Source organism: Melitaea cinxia, chromosome 7 (assembly GCF_905220565.1).
Source record: "Melitaea cinxia chromosome 7, ilMelCinx1.1, whole genome shotgun sequence".
In the NCBI taxonomy this organism is placed as follows: domain Eukaryota; kingdom Metazoa; phylum Arthropoda; class Insecta; order Lepidoptera; family Nymphalidae; genus Melitaea; species Melitaea cinxia.
The window spans coordinates 6230488-6251773 of record NC_059400.1 but is presented as its reverse complement, the minus strand read 5'-3'; the positions used below and the strand labels follow the sequence as shown (position 1 = coordinate 6251773).

The following is a 21286-nucleotide window of genomic DNA, read 5'->3' as shown; positions in this document are numbered from 1 at the left end:
CCCCTGTGATTCCTGTGCCCCAATCCGTGTGGTCCGATGCTCGATCCGTCGCGGCCTTGTACTCCCACTTTAGCGTTGAAGTCTCCCATAACAACGCTGTAGAAGGTCGAAGTAGTGCCATGTATGGCCCTTGTAATATCTTCATACAAGGCTTCGACTTCATCGTCAGAGTGTGCCGAGGTCGGCGCATATACCTGTATCACTTTCAGGGAGTACCTGTCGGTGAGCTTAAGTACAAGGTACGCTACCCGGGTCGACACACTACTGACTTCCACAACGTTGTTAGTGAGAGTCTTGTGAACCAGAAAACCGACGCCACCTTGGGAAAGCCCATCACCTTCACGGAAGTAGAACAAGTGCCCGGAGTCCAGGATCATCGTGTCCTCTCCCTCTCTTCGGACTTCAGACAACCCCAGTATGCTCCACTTAATGTGACTAAGTTCTACCTCAAGTTCGGTGAGGTGATGGTCCAACCATAGCGTGCGTCCATTATACGTAGCCAGGAATATTTTTCTATGGCAGCCTCCCGTACCCCGGTGATTCTTAGCACCCTCTACCCCACCGTTACCACGGCCGCTGCCGTAGCCGGGAATAGTGGGGCTGCCGGGAACTGAGGGCCTTATTTTTAGGTTCGAACTCATGGGGGTTTTTGCCCATAGTCACCACGCTGGGCAGGCGGGTTGGTGACCGCAGGGCTGACTTTGTCGCACCGAAGACGCTGCTGCCCGTCCTTGGTCTGTGCATTTAAAAAGCCAGCAGTTGGATGGCTATCCCGCCATCGGTCGGCCTTTTAAGTTCCAAGGTGGTAGTGGAACTGTGCTATCCCTTAGTCGCCTCTTACGACACCCACGGGAAGAGATGGGGTGGCTAAATTCTTTAGTGCCGTAACCACACAGCACCCGTCCACATAATTTTCGTAAAAAGGGGTAAAAAGTTATTGCTTCACGTATTAATAGTACCTGGGTGACCGAGCCTAGCTCGGTATTTTTAGTAAATCGTGTTTTTTGGAATTCATATTTAAATTCGAATTACATATTTATAAAATATGAATAATATTTTTTTTAAAATAACGAGTGCAATTAAAAAAAGGGAAAAAAATAATTGATCAGGGACATCGGGATTTGAACCACGATCTCCTCGGTTGATCCCGACCGGCCGATTTCCCACCGAGCTATTACAACTTTAGTGACAGTTGCGAAATTTACCTTCGTATTCTAACGATATTGTAGCTATTTTTTGACTCCCTAAAAACAGGGATAAAACGTCATTTTCTAAAAATGAATCCTAGTTAGATGGATTTATCTCCCCCGAAACCTCCTATATACTAAATTTTATGGAAATCGTTGGAGCCGTTTCCGAGATTCAGATTATATATATATATACAAGAATTGCTCGTTTAATAGTATAAGATATAGATGATAATTTCAAAGATAATGTAGAAAATTTAAACTGCGAACGTGGATATCGTGCCTTTTAAAGTTTTAACATCGTTTTCTTCGTTTTGTTTTACTGACAGGATTTCAATGCAGGATTGACCATAGATTATGCACTTATATACTGGTAGGATCAAGTCAATTGATGAAATGTCAACTGCAATAACATAATTGAATTCGTTATTCTTGAAATGAATTTTTTCTTTAATGAATTTTTATTTGTATTTTAAATATTTAAATTTGTGCCAATGAAATACATAAGATGAAAGACGGAGATTACGCTGAGTATGATTTACAAAAAGTAGCAGAAAGTGTTTCATTTTTGGCCGATTGTTTTGATAATACCTTTACATTGCAATGTTCTTTAAATTATCTAAAAGACTATGTAAAAGAAACAAAACTTGAAAAACATATTTTAAAAGAACCAAGATTAACTTATAAAAAAAGTGACTATTACACGCGTTCCAAACAAGTTATAAATTCTAATGTAAGCATTACTGAAACAGTTTCGCAGTTTAGTAAACATAACAGAAATTTAAATAAAAAAATAAGTCATTGGGGTTTGCCTCCAGAAATTAGCAATAAATATGAGCAAAGAGGCATTATTGAGATGTTTGAATGGCAGGTGGACTGCCTTGGTAATCCCAGAGTTCTCTTAGAATGTCGGAATTTAGTATACTCCGCTCCGACATCAGCAGGCAAAACACTCGTCGCTGAAATATTGACCATCAAAACTGTGTTGGAACGACAGAAAAAAGTTATCATTATACTACCTTTTGTATCTATAGTCAGGGAAAAAATGTTCTATTTCCAAGATATTCTGTCCAGTTCAGGTGTAAGAGTTGAGGGTTTTATGGGTTCTCAATCACCGCCTGGCGGATTACAATCAGTTCATATAGCAATATGCACAATAGAAAAAGCAAATAGCTTAATAAATAAACTTCTAGATGAAGGAAATGTATCAGAATTGGGTGCAGTTATTGTTGATGAATTGCATTTGCTCGGAGATCCTCATAGAGGGTACGTTTTAGAACTTCTCTTAACTAAAATCAAATTTATTTCATTAAAATGTGATGATGTAAAAGTCCAAATAGTCGGAATGTCAGCTACATTGCCTAATTTGGAAATGCTGGCAGATTGGTTAGATGCTGAATTATTTATCACAGAATTCAGGCCAATACCTTTAGATGAATGTTGTTTAGTGGAAAATAAATTTTATGATAAACATGGAAAGTCCATTGGTTTATTAGAGAAACCAAAAAATTTAGGTATTGAAGGTGACTATGTGCTGTCACTTTGCTTAAAAACCCTAAGGCAAGGATGTTCCATTTTAATATTTTGCACAACTAAGAACAGGTGTGAGAACTTAGCACTAAGCATTTCAACATCGTTTTATAAGTTAGGATGTTCTGGTAATGAAAATGGAATGATTTTAAGAGAACAGTTGAATACACAAAGTATATTAGAGACACTAGAACAATTAAAAAATTGTCCAGTGGGCCTTGATAAAGTACTTAAAAATATAGTTTCGTTTGGTGTTGCATACCACCATGCTGGGTTAACTTTTGATGAGAGGGATATTATAGAAGGAGCATTTAAGTCGGGCGCTATCAGAGTATTAGTAGCCACGTCAACATTGAGTTCAGGTGTAAATTTACCAGCTAGAATGGTAGTAATTAGGTCACCTGTATTCCAAAAACAACCGATTAATATGTTGACCTATAAACAAATGATAGGAAGAGCAGGAAGAATGGGTAAAGATGTTAAAGGTGAAAGTGTCTTAATGTGTACACAAGCAGAACAAAAGATTGGCTTTGAATTAATGATGGGAAACTTAGATCCAGTCAAGAGTTGTATTGAAAGTGAAGACAAATACATGAGAGCAATACTAGAAATGATAGCAAGTCAAGACATTTGTACGAAATCTGACTTGGATTTGTACACAAAGTGTACATTACTATTTACTCAACAAAGTATTGAGCCCTCTCAAAATTTTTTGTTGGAGGCAACTTTAAAAGAGTTAGTTAACTGTGAACTCATAAGGATTCAAACTGATAGTGATAATCTTAAGTATGTTGCTACGTCATTGGGAAAGGCATGTCTGTCATCATCTTTGGCACCGAATGATGGGTTGTCTTTATTTTGTGAATTACAGAAGGCTCGTCAATGCTTAGTCTTAGAAACTGATCTCCATCTTATATATTTAGTGACACCATATAGTGTTAGCAGCCAGTGGAATAACATAGATTGGTTGCATTTACTTACTTTATGGGAATCATTAACGGCTGCAATGAAAAGAGTTGGAGAGCTTGTTGGTGTACAAGAAAGTTTTATAATTCGTTGTCTAAGGGGTACAAAGCAGTTGAATAGTATTCAAAACAAATTGAATATACATAAGAGGTGCGTTTCAATTAACAGCAAGTACAACAAGTTATGAGGAAAAAATTTTTTTTAAGAGTAATATTTTTGTAAAAGGAATTATTTTCACAGATTTTACACTGCTTTGGCATTACAAGATTTAGTAAACGAAATACCTTTATCAGAAGTGGCTTTAAAATTTCAATGTGCTCGGGGTTTTTTACAAGGCCTGCAACAAGCATCATCAACGTTTGCAGGTATGTTTAAAAAAAAATATTTTTTTGTGTTGTTAAGCCCAAAAAAAAAAAAATACGCGGTTGTTTAGTGGTTACAGCAATTGATTATTTCATTCAAGGTCGCGAATTTATCATAGGCACTATTTATATATATATATGGGCATTTCTCTGTAAGCTCGTACAGCTCCCATACAAATGCTGTCCTGGCAATTTTTTTTGCTATTTGATAAAAAACCGTGTCACATTTCGAAGAAAATTAACTATTATTTTAGTTAGATAAGGAGGCCCACTGAATTTATACGTATTTTCCGAAAAATTAGCAATTTTCCAAAAAATCATGACAGGGGACTGTTTGAGGCATTAGGGGACTGTCATAGATTATACACTTATATACTGGTATAGATACGCCACTCAGAAATTAAAATTGATGTATCACGACCTCCCCCACTAGCAGATGGCGTGCACATACAATTTTATTTCTATAATAATACTACAGGTGGCGCTGTTTATTTATTTTTTACCAGATTGATTATTATTTAAATAATATACTGTATGTACTTTTCACACTTTTTCCACTTATTTATTAATACAAACAGTTCATATTAATAAATTGGTGGAAATAGTGTGAAAAGTATTTCATATTTATCATTAACTTTTATCAAAAAGTAACAAGTATGTACATTAAGAATATTTTCTATTTTTTTTTTTGTGTTAAGTATTAAAAATTTGATTTCAAATTAATTCTATTTTACCTAATATTAACAGATAATCGAGGGTTTAAAAATAAAACACCAGTACCATATAGAATTTATAAAACTGTTGTTTATTTTCATCTTTTATTATAATAAACGGATGCTTGTTTTTTAACATGATCATTCCTATCAAAATTTCAAAATTTTCATTGGTTTAACTTCTCTGTATGAGGATATTCCCATTTGGGAAAGCGATGTAAGGGTCCTGAAAATTTTTAATATTCTTAAAATATTGCTTTATACATAAAAGTGATACTAAAGAGACATAATAATGAATTCTAAATGCAATGAAAGGAATAAAAAGAGTTAATTATTACTTCTATTTTATTAAGGGTGTGATTTAAACAGTTTGCAAAGTATTTGTATCATTGTTAGCAAAAAAATATTACTGATTAGCTAGTACAATTGGGCAACAACATATAGTCAGCAAATATTTCTAAATCCGTCTGCAATTTGTATTGTCTCTGAACAGTTATAGTATTTTTTTTTTTTGTGGCTGAATATATGTAAAAGCAGCAATGAGTGACCCATGTGCTGGTAATATAAGCCTTTAAGATAATTATGCCTACTGAAATAGTATGCCAAAAAATACCTAACTGCAAAATTAAATTAGAAAAACAAAAATTCGAAAGAAAGGGATCCCTATTTAGTAATATTGGGATAGTGTCATATATATAGCTTTATTTTCCACCCACTTTTAACGAACACTGCTGATTTTGAAAAAAAAAACGTAATCTATTTTTATTGCTAACCAAAATTTAAATATGAATGCCAATCAATCTTGCTCCGACAAATAATTATTTTGCAGTATGACTGTTTTTTTTTGTAGATACATAATAAGACAAGCTGCTTGCTTATGTTTGAATTACTAACTATTATTATGATTTTATAAAGAAAAAAATTTTGCAGCCTCATTTTATTATTACTGAAAAAATCCTTGTATGCTTGCCAAATGATTTATAGGCTGTTTTTCTTGCTAACCAAATTTTAAAATGGCATACAAATTAATTACTTCTTTTATAATTTTTTTTACTAAGTCGAATAGAGAAGAAAAGAGTAATCTTGGTATAATACTTAATGTCTAAATACTGCTTTGAAACGTTTCTTTAAATAATTTGAATACTCACCATCAATATCACATTTGAAATAACATTTTAATTCAGCTGATTTCGGCATTTTAAAATACTTAATCAAAATTGCAAAAATTGTAATCCGTGTAATAAAGAGCCAAGTTAACAGTCATGCAATCAGTCCGGGGTCCAAATAACAATCCAGGTGATGTCGTAACACGTAGAAGATCAAAAAGTCCGTAAACAAGCCAAAACGTAGGGAATAACACAATAAAATTAAAATCACAACGAACACTGAACAAACACAAATAAAAGAGTGATTCAAAATTCAAATATGGCCGACTAATGCACGATGGGCCTCAATAATATTGCCACGGCAAAAAATATTGGAGATAAATTAAAATATACTTATATTTTATAATATATTTTTTTATACCTATGAATCGTACAAAACATGTTTGATTGATTATTTAAATTAATTATATTTACAAAAATTCTAGACTCTACTGCTGCTACTGCCATCTATTTTTGGCACATTAATCTATCACCCCGAACTCACCCTCCTCCTCTAAAAGATGGCGTTAGTTTGTATGAATATTTTTGAATTACGATATTGTATGAGAGTTTCACACCCCTGGGGACTGTTTTGAACGTGACAAAGGGCTGTTAAGTGAGAGAGGATTGACGTACTTAAAAGACGTACTTAAAAAAATCATTTACCATTAGTCAAATATTTATTGTTTGTATGACATATTTTCGCATCAATAATCAAAAAAGTTTCTTTATAATAAAATAATACAAAATATAACTTTCTTTAAACATTTATATCAAAAATGTAGCCCTAAGTACTAGAAACATTTTGTGCTCACTGAGATCAATATAAAGTCTTATTATTATAATACTATTTATTAAATGAAATACTTACTATTATTAATGTAATTATTTAAATTTAAACATTCATTCACTGAGATCAACAGAGTCTTAATAATATCAATCATTAAATGCTTTATGCAATATTCATTAAATTATTTACTATTATTAATACAATGATGAGAAAAGTCTTTTCTATCAATTATATGATATTTCAACTGATACCTCCAATCAAATCCTAAGGATTTTTCGAAATCAAATATGGCACATAAAAAGTTTAATCAAAATGAACTTAACATTTAAAAAAGTTAGCGCTCGAAAACGTTTATTTGAGTAGGAAACTAATAAAATATTCTATTTCCCTTCAAAATCAAGTTAGGATTATCATTGATTCTATAGATCTGCACTTTTTGGTTACAAATCTTGAGGAAAAGTAACACGTAACTACGTACTTCATCGTCATTATCTCATTAATTACGGCAGCATAACGATGTTCTACATTTTTAGCTGGATATTTTACAAGGGCGTAATCTCCAGTATTGTTACATAAATTCCGAATCGTTTTATGACTATGAGGTATTTTACATCGTTTAGATACAGGTACATCTAAACCATTGAGATTAGATTTTTTCCAGGTCTAGACATCAACTTCATTTCTTTAGGTATCGAGTGACTATACTTCTACACAAGCCAGTACCAACTTTCTTAAAAATTTGTCTCTCTTTTGTACGTTTCAATGTGGAATAATTTTCTTTCAACTGCTTACTAATGACGTCGCCAACAATGCTTTCTTGACTAATTCTTTTCTTTGATCACGCTCCTCTAAAATTTTCAATAATCGCTAATCTTCTTTTGTACTTCTCAAGTTTTTTCTCTAAGCGTGCGATATTTTCATTTCTTTCTCTGTTAAACTTCATTCGTCGCTTTGTGAATATTTTTTTTCTTTGATTTAAACTAGCACTGGAGACTACTGGGCTTAGAGCTGGAGATATTTGATCTTGAACTGGAGTAGATGGTCTTGTAGAAGAGTATCTGCTTCAGGATCGGCGTTTTTTCTCGTATAAAGTTATTAGTGACGCTATTCAGTCTTAGTCTTTTGGCTCGGTATACAGTACAATGTTCTTTCCACTTCTTTAAGGCAGCTCTGTGGTCACGAGCTGTCATGTCCTTTACTAATTTTCGCAACCCTTTTTCTTTCTTCTTTTGCTACTTCAACTTCTCCTTTTTTCTAATTTGTTCTCTCTTTTCAGGGTATTTTATTTCGTATCGTAGTCGCTCTGCTTATCTCTTTTTCTGCAGTAATTCCTCTCGGGATAACTTTTTCTTCTTAGGAACCATAGTGTATGTGTTTTCGATAGACCTGTGTAAAATAATATAAGTTTATAAAGGAAAATAATGCGAAGCAATGATACTTTGATGATTCTCACATTAATAAAATATACTAGTGGATAATTTAACACAAACAATACATAAAAATAATAACCAATACGCAAAATACACAGTCCCCTGTTGTGTAAAAAGTCCCCTGCTGCATCTTCAGACAGAGGACTGTTGCCAGGGGACTGTGTATTAAGGTTAGATTTGACAATAGTTACAAAACTGATGTAAAATAGTTTTCTAAGAATCTACTGATCAATTTAGACATCGATGATAAAACAATGAACGATAAAGCAATACTTAAAGTAATTAACATACAAATATTATTACTTACCAGAGGACTGTGTGCGGTAGCGGATCAAACGCGAGTTCACACCACAAATGCCGCTCTGACACTAAACAAAATGACGTTTTGTCGCCGCATTCGGCAAGGCGTCCAACTTAACAATAATTGCCTTTCGTTTGTCTCTAAAAAACGTTTGTAAATATTGATGTTTTTTTTAATTATGGATTTAAATTTTTGGCAGGGGACTGTTTGAAAATTCTGGGGACAAAGTTTACAGGTGTTTACTAATATAATAACATTCGTAACGAGACCTTGTTTTAAGAAAATAATATTAATTTTTTTATTTTTCTTATCATATTAACTGCCAAATGTACGTAGTTTCAATAACTTTTTCGTAAATCTCGTTTCTAGGCGGAAATACAGTGATGGGGACAGCCTGGGGACTGTATTTTTAGAGCTTCTATCACGTCTAGAAAAAAAATTAAAATAGTTATGGTTCTAAAAACAATGGGCTCGTAAAGTTTCGAAGCTAAAGTTTCATTAGGAGTGATTTTTTTTTAAATAATTAAATTACTTTTTGAAAAAAATGGTCGGGACAGCCGATTACAAGATTACAGAGAATCGCCCATATATATACACACTGGAATACTTATTAATTTAATATGTACTTAATAAAAAGCGTAAAAATAAAGTTTAATGCTTCTGACTTCAAATTTATCATTTACCAATACGCCAATAACCGCTCTGGTGTAGTGTAGTGCGTGTAGTCGCCTAAAACATCGACGGTGTGCGGGTTCGATTCCCGCTCGGGATGGTCACATAGCACGCCGGACAGTTCTCTCCATTTCATCCACCCAGTATTTATACGGTGGGTGACATCGGTGTCTATTGACCCATCCCTACTGATGATTGATCCTAGGTACTTGAAATGGTCCACTTCTTTTAGCTGGGTACTCTGAAGAAAGATGGTAGACTTTGTATAATCATTACATTTAATATACTGCCTATTACGAATTAAATTTTCCCGTTTAACATACCCACTTCATAAGATCTATTACCTAAAATACTACTTATCGAACCATGTGTTGTCTTACTACACAAATGATAAATCCTTTGATCCTTACTCAATTCTTTTAAATTTTACATTTTTATCGTAATAAAATTTCTGTTTCTTTTGCCTATGTAATAATTTCTTTTTTATATTTCCATGAACTTTTGTCTTATAATAGGGGAGCCCAGGGGGATTTCGGATGTAACTCGGGCCCAGCAGTTTAATATGAGGGGAGAATCCCTGTACCCTGTTAGTTACTTTTACCCAGTCTGATCCCTCAATATAGTGGTGTGCGTTCAGAGCAGTCGGTCAGGTTATTAAAAAAAAAATCGGTCTACAGAACAAGTGGGGCACCTCAGATTTAAACAAAATAAGTTCATTACATGCAGAAAACAAAATTACTTTAATAATCTTGACGATTTGAACGTGACATCAATCTTATACTATTAAACGAGCAATTCTGAATCTCGGAAACAGTTCCAACTTTTCTCATGAAATTTAGTATGCAGAGGATTTCGGGGGCGATAAATCGATATAGCTGGGATTCATTTTTAGAAAATGTCGTTTTATCCCTGTTTTCAGGCAATGAAAAAATGGCTACAATATCGTTAGAATACGAAGGTGAATTTCGCAATTGTCAATAAAATTGTAACAGCTCAGGTGGGAAATTGGCTGGTTGGGAACGACCGAGAAGACCGCGGTTTAAATCCCCTTGTCTGAGATCGATTATTTTTTTACCTTTTTTCTAATTGCACTCATGATTTTTTATTTAAATAACCAGTTCATATTTTTTATTCTTATATCAATCAGAAAATATCAGTCATATTTTATCAATATGTAATTCGTATTTAAATATGATTTTCAAAAAAAACACGATTTACTAAAAATACCGAGCTTAGCTCGGTCACCCAGGTACTAAAGTGTAATACGTACACTTAACGAATATTATGTATTTCCCGCAGTGGCGTAGCATACTGGAGGGGTACCCTGTACCAAAATTAGTTTGGGGGCCCCAATGAAGGGTAAAGATAAAGCGTCCGTGTTTCCAGAAAATTATAACCTGGGAATCTTTAAGTCGCGAGTGAATAGGTTACTTCTAGGTAAGCGTGCTCCATCTTAGACCGCATTTTCTGCCGACGCACGACCGCACTTATCATCAGGTAAAATAGTGGTCAAACGCAAGCCTATCATTTTATAAAAAAAAGATATCTCATAAAAGAAAGAAAATTGCTTGCATTAAATTGAAATAAATATTTATAAATTATAAGTTATTACTTCCCCCTAGAGTAGACAATAGTGACAAGTCTGCTGTAGCTGTTCCTGTTCCATCGAAATCCTTGCGTATTTTTTTTAGTTTTCATCACATCATCATCATCATCACAGCAGCCTTTCACAGTCCACTACTGGACATAAGCCTCCACAAGTTCACGCCAAAAATGGCGTAAACTCGTGTGTTTTGCCCATAGTCACCTCTGCTGCCCGTCTTCGGCCTGTGTATTTCAAAGTCTGCAGTTGGATGATTATCCCGCCATCGGTCGGCTTTTTAAGTTCCAAGGTAGTAGTGAAACTGTGTTATCCCTTAGTCGCCTCTTACGACACCCACGGGAAGAGAGGGGGTGGCTATATTCTTTGATGCCGTAACTACACAGCATATTTAGTTTTAGTTTTGAAAAACTTCTTTCAGCTGTTGCGGTTGTAACTGAAAGGGCCAAGAATAGAAAGCAAGCTGTTATTACCTCCGGAAAACTGGATGCAAGGCTATTGAATTTTGTCAGCAATAATTCCACGAGTTCCTTATAGGAATGGGTTTTTTGAATTTCGGATTTGAAGCTTATTTAAAGAGCTTGTAGCTCCAAGCTGGTGAGCTGCAGCAATAGATGCGGGGATCCTTCGCTTCAGCCTGTAAGGCTCCATAATAGATGCGGGAGATTCACTGGCGCATAATCTGAAGAAGAGATTCAACGCTGCCGCCACAGTCTTCAGGTCCAGGTCTTACAGGGAGCAAATCGCTAGGGCAAAGTTCAAAAACTTTATTTTCAAACTAATTGGCGATAGATTATTGGGCTTTCCGAATGGAACCCATGCCTTTTGGTCTCTTACCAAAGCTATCCGAAGGTAACTTCTTTTAGTCTTCACTTCCATCATTGCACAAACCTGAAGGCTCTCCGGCACATTCTGCGAAAGAGAAAGCGAAAATTCTTTGCACTCTTTTTGCATCGAATTCAACTCTTGACGATGAGGGGAAAGCACAATCGTGCATTCAACGGTGCGAGCACGCGATTCGTAATTAGCGCTGTGAGCAAAGTATCGTTCGTCGTGTTCTGCATTCCTTTGACCTCCAGTGATCCTGATGGTATCCACACGTCTTGGATGCATGGTTTGCAACCAATCTGCGAACATCGCGCGCATTCTTTCGGCGTACATGCAAACTATGGAATGACCTTCCTCTGTGAGGTTTTCCCTGAACGCTATAATTTTGGGGTTTTCAAGCGTCGAATGTATACATCTTTTCTCTAAAGGCCATTGCCGACAGTAGCCGTTAAACATCAGATGGCTTCGTCTGCTCGTTTGCCCCCATTGTTATAAAAAGATTAACTAATTGTTCATAATGATTAACAGAATCCCGAAATAAACGATGCAGGACGTTATCATCTTTTTGGCGCACGCTTAACTCGGAAAAGGGGATTGCTTTTTTGACTTTTGTAATTTCTAAAGTAAAAACTCTATTAGACAAGTATGACAGTTTTTTAATGTTTTTCCCAGAAAGCACGAAATTACGTGACATCGTGGATAACATTTTACTTATTTTTGCTTACACACGTTGATTACCCTTTAGATAGGGGGCCCATATCATTGTTACAGCTGATACGGCGGTAGCTAAGCCCCTGATTTCCCGCTTCACGTCTCTCTTTCCTTCTCACTCTTTCTTTTTAACCTATATATTTTCAGATGAGTTTTTTAAATTAATTTCTAGATTAATATAAAATTAAGCATATGTACCCTTCAGCCTGTAATATCCCACTGCTAGGCATTGGCCTCTTTCCACCCCGCTGCTCCAATGCCGGTTGGCGGGTATATTCCCTACTATGAGTAACGATCGCTGTCAGGTGTACATGATAACAACCGGGACCGACGGCTCAACTTGCTCTCCGAGGTACGGTGGGGAGACCCACAAGGACTGCACAAACATCCAGACCAAGACAAACATCTGTATGGCCAATACAAATGTATGTCATGTGCGGGATCGAAACCGCAACTGCCAGCGCAACAGCCACAAACCAGAGCCGTGACCGTTGCACCAACGCGTCGTCAAACATGTCTTCAAGCACATGTATGAAACCGTTTATTGTACGAGAACGTGTTCCGAACTGTTACTCTATAAATAAAAATGAATGTTTCTAAGTGCATAACTCGAGAATGGTTCGACCAATTCGGCTATTATTTTTTGTATATTCACTAATGCCCACAGAAAGGTATAATACTAAAAAAAAACTTGAATTTTATAACTTATAACAGAACGAAGTCTGTCTGGGCCGATAGTAATACAATAAAAATGCCAGTATCTTAATGATATATTTGTTTCCTGTACTGTAACAGATATTTTATGTAATGCCATGTTGAAATCTCTTATAAATGCCCATTAAAGGTTTCTCGAACATCTTGGTCCCGCTTAACTTTGTTGTGTAATCGTAGGATTAATGTATGGATTTATTATAATGTACTTATTACTTTTAGGAATGGTCACAGCCTTCTGTCACCAACTGGGCTGGAAAAATATGGAAATGCTTATATCTCAATTTCAAGATCGCCTTCAATTTGGTATACATTCTGAATTGTTAGATATAATGAAACTACCGTCCTTAAATGGTGTTAGAGCTCGAACTCTATTTAATGCTGGTTTTGAAACAATAGCTAGTATCGCATCAGCGGAATCAAATGTTATTGAAAATATCCTTCATAAATCTGTACCATTTCAAAGTGAAAAGGAAAGGGAGGGAGATGATGATGTTGAGGTTAGGAAACGAAATAAAATGAAAAATATTTGGATAACTGGCTACTGCGGTTTGACGGCAAGGGAGGCAGCGGAAAACCTTATTTTAGAAGCTAGGAAATATGTAGTTCATGAAATTGGAGGGGCCGAAATTAAATGGAAGGATGTTAATAGTTCAAATCAAATTGTACATACAGCTAGTGCTGCGCATCCAAATAACACAAGTAAAAGTCAAATGACTGAACGTTGTGATAGTATTCATTTAAAAGAATTATCTAAAACTGAAAAGGAAAAAGATCATGATGTAAGTGAAAGTAGTAAAGATATAATTAATTCAAAAGATGAAAGTGTAAATAGATTTACTGCTGAAGAAGATGTAATTAATTTAATGGGTGAAATTCAGCCTGTTCCATTAAAACTGGCAGACGCAACATCACAACCTTACCAAAATAATTGTTATGATAATGAAGACAATAATGGTAACATGCCTTTGAAAAATGAAATACTTGATAAAACAAACGTTTGTAGCCTTAGTGACAATAATGTTAAACAGAAAGTTGATGCGACGATTACAAAAAGTCCTATTAAACAAGACCTAATTTGGGATTCACTCAATTTCACTGATGCTGCTTTTGATAATATTTCAAAATTGCCCATTTCTGACAATTTTCTATCACCGAATTTAAGTTTCGGTTCATATTCCAACAATTCTGATATGATAGTTCAGAATCAAATAAATGTCTCTACAAGTGTGTCGTCTAAAGATATTAGTTTGTTTTCATCTGATGGTGATAATTCAAGCATTTTCGAAGATAGTTTTCCACTAGATTTACTACCAAACACAATTATGGATTGCAAAAAGTCTGAAATAATTAAGGAATTTAATGATAATATTAATACTGAATCCATAATAAATTGTTTTAAGTCATCAGTACTTGATATTGATGATGATGAAAATTTCACGTTGGTTTATGAAGACGAAAAAAGCAGCCCAAAAGAAAATAATTCTATAGTGAGTATTTCTCAAGAAAATGAAATAGGAAATACTCAAGAATTCAAAGAAATGGGTGTGAAAACTAGTTTTATTAGCCCACTTAAACGTCATGCAGTATCGAACAAACATTGCTTACAATCTTCGGCTAAAAAAGTTAAAAAGTCAACGACATCCGATGTTTACCCAAGACATGTTTCATCACAAATCAAAATAAGTCAAACGTCCGAATATTTTTTGCTTAAAATTGCGAAAAATCATTTTAAGTGTTATATTTTGCGAGAAGATGATGTGTGTAAAAACTTTTCCTTTGTTGAAAATACTAAAGAAGTTTCAATTGTTTTTGATGTAAATTCAAATGATGTTAAAGTCAGTAGCAACTCGATTGGAAGCAATATATTGGGTCAAAAGAAAAGAGTTTCCGAAAACAATCAAAATAACATCGAAGAAAAGTTGCATCTGAAAGGAATAGCTTTTTACTTTAATAATTTATGTTTATATTTTGATATAAGTTCATTAAAAAGCCTTTTACCTGCATTACGACTAGGATTACAACGATTGTTTTCAAATGCTTCCTTAAAATTGCGAATGTTATCGGCAAAAACAAACTGCTTGTATGTTAAAAAATGGCTGGAGAAAGATTTATTAACGCAATGTGACGACATCACGATTGCCGAATGGTTACTGGACAGTGATGAAAAGGTTTCGAGAATTGTGGATCTGGTAAAATATCATCCATCATTCAAGTCATTTTGTAAAGCTCTTACTAATAAATAAATAAGTATTGTTTTTACCATCCGTACTAAATTTTTTTTTTAACTTTTAGACTAAGAATTATTGCAGTATAGATTTATATAACACAGATATATTTATAAATGATGAAAAGAAAAGTTACAAAAATTTAGATTCTCAAGTAATGGCATGTCTTAAAGCTTGGTGCATTTGGAACATATCACAGGAGCAGGTGAAGTCATTAGAAAAAATCCACTTTATAAAAAATACTTTGGGTATGATTTATTTATATTTATTTGATAAATGGATAAAAAACATCTTTTGCCATTGTAATATATATGTATATGTATATATAAATCAATGTTTGTCTGTATGTCCTTTATAGAATCGTAAACTATGCATTGATCATGTCATGATCTTCAGAAAAGTGTTGTGCATGAGCCCACAAAGGTTTCTAAGTTGGTACGACCAAAAAAGTATTTAAGAGAAAGCGTAGCAACACGCGCAGGGTACAGCTAGTTTAAGAATGAAGCAGTAATGGTTTTCGAAACAATTTTCGGCTTAAAACGATTGTGGTAAATCTAGTCTTTTAAAAGAAAAGTTTCACTATAGATACTGAGACTCAAGTTTCCAAGATCCTGGCTGACTGTGAGTACTATGGAATTACGGTGGATAAAGATCTCGCGTCCCTGCTTTTGATTGATGTGAAAAATTCACAAGAAGTACTACAGAAGAAGGCTTTTAAATTATGTGGAAATCATTTCAATTTTAACTCGTCCAAAGACGTGGCCAAGGTGAGAATATTGTGTTTAAATGTACTACTTATCGGTATATTTTATCACTGTGTCCGACTTATATTTGCAGCGTCATTTACAGAGAGGGTAACAATACCTAATGATGTTAATTCTCAAAAGTTGCTAATGATATCCTATTACTAAGACTTTCCTGACAGACTGTTCGTCTGTCCGTTTGTTTAAAAAAACCTTTGGAATCGTAATCAAAATCAAAAATAACTTTATTCAAATAGGTCCCATGAGCACTTTCAAATCGTCATTTTTACCCGCCTTCCAAAAAAGGAGGAGGTTTTCAATTCGACTGTATTTTTTTTATGTATGTTACTTTAGAACTTTTAACTGGGTGGACCAATTTCGACAAAAAAAATTTTAATCGAAAGGTGGTGTGTGTCATTTGGTACCACTTAAATTTATTTGAGATCTAACAACTACTTTTCGAGCTATATCTAATAATGCGTTTTTACTTGACTATTTTTTCGTCGACCTACGTTGTATTACACCGAATAACTTTTTACTTTTGATGATTTTTAATTTAATCGAAAGGTAATGTTTATAATGTGGTCACATTTAAATTTCATTGGGATAACAACTTTTTGAGTAATCTTTGATAACGCGTATACTTGACTATTTTTTCGTCTACCTAAGTTGTACTTGTCGATGTAATTGAAGTCGGTTTTTTTCGTTTGTGCGCAAATACGATTATACAAATTAAAAGTTTACAAATGATTATTATTTTTGTAAAAGTAAAGCTACCATCGATTCGGAATGTAGATTCTGCAGAGAAAAATCGGCAAGAAAGTCCACAGTTACTCTTATGAAAAATAAAAACTGTGTTTTAGTACAAAATTAGTAATATCTTGCATGAAATACAGCGCCACTAAGTCCAATTATCTTTATCAACCATTTAATCCTGCACCGAATAATACGCTTTATCTATTAATTTATTTTTAATAACAACTTTAACTTTATGTTGAACAATTCCAAAATTATTTGTGGGATTATTTTATACATGCAAATACCATCACCATAATTAGAAACTTCAATGTTTAAAACGAAACACACTATACTTGTTTTAAACGATTTTTTTTTGTAATGTATGTATTATTTTTTTCCAAAATGATATGTTAAATGCGACATAATTTTAAAAAAATATCCTTTTAGGTTTTAGGGCTATATGAGGGGCGTAAAGGTAGCACAAAGAAAAGCGTCCTTACCTCCCACAATAGTACGATGGCGAGCATCATCATATATTGGAGGAAACTTAATTCAATACTCACTAAGACCTTGTACCCTCTCACTCATCACGCTGTCATATATAGCTCTGACAACAGGTAAAACAACTTTGTTGTAATAATTTTTAAATAAGATAAGTTTATTACTTTAATTATATTCATAAACATTTTGCACTTTAAAATACTTCAAGAAAATTATTCATTGAAATATCGGAAATGCAAAAGTCGTCGACGTGAATGGCGCCGAGGGAGCGAACATGAATAAATTATTTGATTTTCAGGATAAGCCCGACCTACACTATGTACACTTGCACCGGTCGAATTAGTATGCACGAGCCGAACTTACAAATGGTGCCGCGAACATTCTCTATTCCATTAGAATATCTCACCATTCAAGAGAGCATTGAATCCGGCGATATCATGGAGTTCAACTGCAGGAATATTTTCAAAGCGTCCCCGGGCTACGTATTCGTGTCAGCTGATTATTGCCAGTTAGAAATGAGGATTCTCACCCACTATTCCAAAGATACGGTGTTGACAAGGATTATGAATTCGAATGTAGACGTGTTCAAGTCGATCGCGGCGTCTTGGGGTGGTGTTGCGGAAGAGTTGGTAAGTTACAACTTACAAAATTATTTTAATTTTAATTAGGTTAATTAGAACTTGTAATTGTAATGAGTTTGTACTTATTTAGCATATTGAACATACATTAAGTATATTTTAAGTCTCTTTTTGTCGCTATAATCGATAATATAAGAAATAAAGAACGGAACTTTTGATTTTACCTACATAATTTATAAATGTAAATAATACGGTTATGTACGACTAAAGTTTAAATGATAAGACTGGATAATAAAGTAGTAACTGTTACTAAATTGTAAAAATAATGCCTTTCCTGTTATAATTTGTACTATTTAGGTCGATGACGATCTCAGACAGAAAGCAAAACAGCTGTGCTACGGCATCCTTTACGGAATGGGCAATAAAACTTTAGCTCATTACCTCGATGTTAACGAGATGGAAGCTGCTATATTCATGGACAAATTTTACAAAACCTACCCTGCTATCAAAGTTTTTACACAGAAAATTATAGACGAATGTAGGAAAAATGGGTATATTGAGACGCTGATGAAGAGAAGACGATACCTGCCAGATATTAACAGCTATGTAGCGTCTAAAAAAGGTATTTTCTATCAGTTTTTAAACTTTTACTTTTACAAGGAACGCTTTTGATAATACGGGAGTTACTGATTGTCATTTTGGTACACCTGATGTTTTGTTGACGTTGCAGACTTCTGCAACGTGTGTCAAAAAATATTCGAGTATCTTTTAATTTGTTCATGTAATTTTTCTATATCAGGGGCTCTTTTATATCGATTTTCAGTTAGTATTTAGAATTGTCTTTTAAATTTAAAGTGTCTTATCACGATTGACACAAATTGAATATATTAATAATATACATACATATAATAAAATGGTAGGAAAGTCAAGTCTGTACATTGAATATTTTTTTAAAAGATTACTTGGGGTGTGATCTGCAATCGATACCGAAGCCAAAAATATAGTTTTTAGAATTTTTGTCTGTTTGTCTGTATGTATGTCCGGGATAAACTCAAAAAGTACTGCATGGATTTACTTCAAATTTGGCAAGAATATTATTAAGAAGTCGGGTCAACATATAGGCTACAGTCATAATTATTATCACGCTATCACCTACGGGGAACGAGCAGTGAAACTTTATTTCCTCAACGCATTCTATAACAACGTGTAATCTAACGACGCATATTTGAATGTTGTTGTTATTATGTTAATAACCATGCTATATAAGCTAGCTTCACACTATAAAAATCACGCAATATAAGTAACGTAGGCCGATAAACATAATTAAATGAATATAAGTAGTATCAAGACAATTTTAAAGCAGCGCCATCAATGAGATTTCAAAAGCAAAGGTATAATCGTAGGTATTTTTGGTGCTGCATACCGTTCACGCAGACGACGTCGCGGGCAGCAGCTAGTAACTTAAAAAATTAATTTTCAGTTTTAAATAAAAGAGCTTTAAATGTTCATATAAATTAAAATGAACAGGATAGCAAAGAAAATGAATCACCTTTTTTTACCAATTAACTTGTAATAGATATAGATAATACTAGTACGTACCTATATTAGTATTACTTTACCAGTACAAATGGTTTACAAAAGTCCTACGTGAAATAAAATTGTTTGTATTCTGTAAGTTTCATTATATTCCACACGGTATTCAATTTAGCTCTGGTAGAGCTATGCATTACAAAGCGTTTCCATTTCGCGATAGAATTGGTTTCTTTAACGTTCATCGAGACTGGATTCGAATTTGTTTGATAACTTTTCATTTGATGGATAGCTTTTTTTAGATTTATTACATTTTTGAAATTGCGAATTTGAATTTACTAAGTTCCACGACATATTTTTTCTTTTATTTTTTAACATTTAACGTTTATACGTCAGTTAAAATTAATCTAAAAAATTCTCGTGTCGCGGTGTTTGTAGTTAAACTCCTCCGAAACAGCTTGACCGATTCTCATGAAATTTTGTGGTCATATTGGGTAGGCCTGAAAATCGAACAACATCTATTTTTCATCACCCTAAATGTTAAGGGTAGTCCACCCCTATTTTTTTTAAATGTTTAAATAAATTATTTATTTTTTATTTTATTATGTTTTGGCGTTGAAAAATACACACAAGGCTAAATTTTCACGCTTCTACCATCAACCCCTATTTTTAAATAGCGTTTAGCGGCAAGACAACGTTTGCAGAGTCAGCTAGTAGTATATAAAAAATAAAATATTTTCCCGAATTAGTTTACATTAAAATTTATAAAAAAAAATCAGAATTTTTAATAATAATTTTTCTAATTTGAAAATAAGTATCAGATTGTAGCCTACTGTAGATACAGCCCTAAATTATCACCCTTCTACCATTAACCCCCATTTTTTAATAGTGTTTAGCGGCAAGACAACGTTTGCTGTATCAGCTAGTTAATATATACGATCGATAATCTGAGAAAATATAACAATTTTTTTTCTAATAACTAGGTCGGCAAACAAGCGTACGGCTCCACCAGACGGTAAGCGATTACCGTAATTTATAGACGCCTGCAACACCAGAAGCATCGCAAGCGCGTTGCCGACACAATCCCCAATCCCCCCAGGAGCTCTGGTCACCTTCACCAATAAGAACACAATACTGTTTATAAACAGTATTATTTAGCTGTGGTCTTCTGTAAGGTCGAGGTATTACCCCGGTCGGGCTGATCCATATTTTGAGTAGGAAATTTCCAGCTGTGTCCTACTTCAGTTAGATTATTTTCTTATAGGTGCAGCTGAAAGGCAGGCTGTCAACACAACGATACAAGGATCAGCGGCAGATATCGCCAAGGCTGCGATGTGCGCCGTCGATACAAAAACAAGGGCAGACATCGACAAACCTCGTTTAGTCCTTCAAATGCACGACGAACTTATATATGAAGTTAGAGAACCAAGGATGGATAATTTTATTGCAATTCTAAAGTGTTCAATGGAAGAGACGGTCCAGTTAAACGTTCCACTGCCTGTTAAAGTTAAAGTGGGTTACTCTTGGGGAGCGATGAAAGACGTCCAGTGTTAATTTTATTTAAAAATCATGAATTTTCGTATGTTTAAGTTGTTTGTGATATTTTGTGCAGTTTTTTAAATAAATACTATTCTTGAACATAATGTTTTCTTTTTTCTTTTGTAACATTTACGAATCCATAATATAAAGACTAAGGAATTAAAAACTTCGTTCCTTTAAAAGATTTTAAGCTAAAAATTCAGATAACTTAATCTATACTAATATTATAAAGCTAAAGAGTTTGTTTGTTTGAACGCGCTAATCTCAGGAACTACTGGTCCGATTTTAAAAATTCTTTCAGTGTTAGATAGCCTATATATCATCACGGTAAGACCAATAGGGGCAAAGCACCAATGAAGAATGTGTAAAAATCTGGGTTTTATTTTCATTTTGAGAGTTTCCCCAGCTAGCCCAAACTATTAATTCCACGCGAACGAAGTTGCGGACAGAAGCTAGTAGAGGTATAAAGGTTTTGTATTTAAT

The 21286-nt window shown here is 34.2% G+C and overlaps 1 protein-coding gene and 2 long non-coding RNA genes across 3 annotated transcripts; 1 reads left to right on the top strand and 2 right to left on the bottom strand.

Moving 5' to 3' along the window:
* Positions 1–1567: 1567 nt before the first annotated feature.
* LOC123655130 (DNA polymerase theta) lies at positions 1568–20907 on the top strand. Its single transcript, XM_045590966.1, has 9 exons — positions 1568–3833; positions 3924–4048; positions 13169–15138; positions 15242–15422; positions 15760–15941; positions 17103–17272; positions 17455–17785; positions 18092–18356; positions 20529–20907. The coding sequence occupies exons 1-9, from the start codon at positions 1696–1698 to the stop codon at positions 20816–20818; spliced, it is 5652 nt and encodes a 1883-aa protein (XP_045446922.1). The 5' UTR covers positions 1568–1695; the 3' UTR covers positions 20819–20907.
* Positions 4830–6296, bottom strand: LOC123655271. Its single transcript, XR_006743369.1, has 2 exons — positions 5907–6296; positions 4830–4984 (listed from the first exon to the last, which is right to left on the bottom strand). It is a non-coding gene; the product is annotated as an uncharacterized LOC123655271 (long non-coding RNA).
* Positions 8047–8709, bottom strand: LOC123655272. Its single transcript, XR_006743370.1, has 2 exons — positions 8431–8709; positions 8047–8079 (listed from the first exon to the last, which is right to left on the bottom strand). It is a non-coding gene; the product is annotated as an uncharacterized LOC123655272 (long non-coding RNA).
* Positions 20908–21286: the final 379 nt, after the last annotated feature.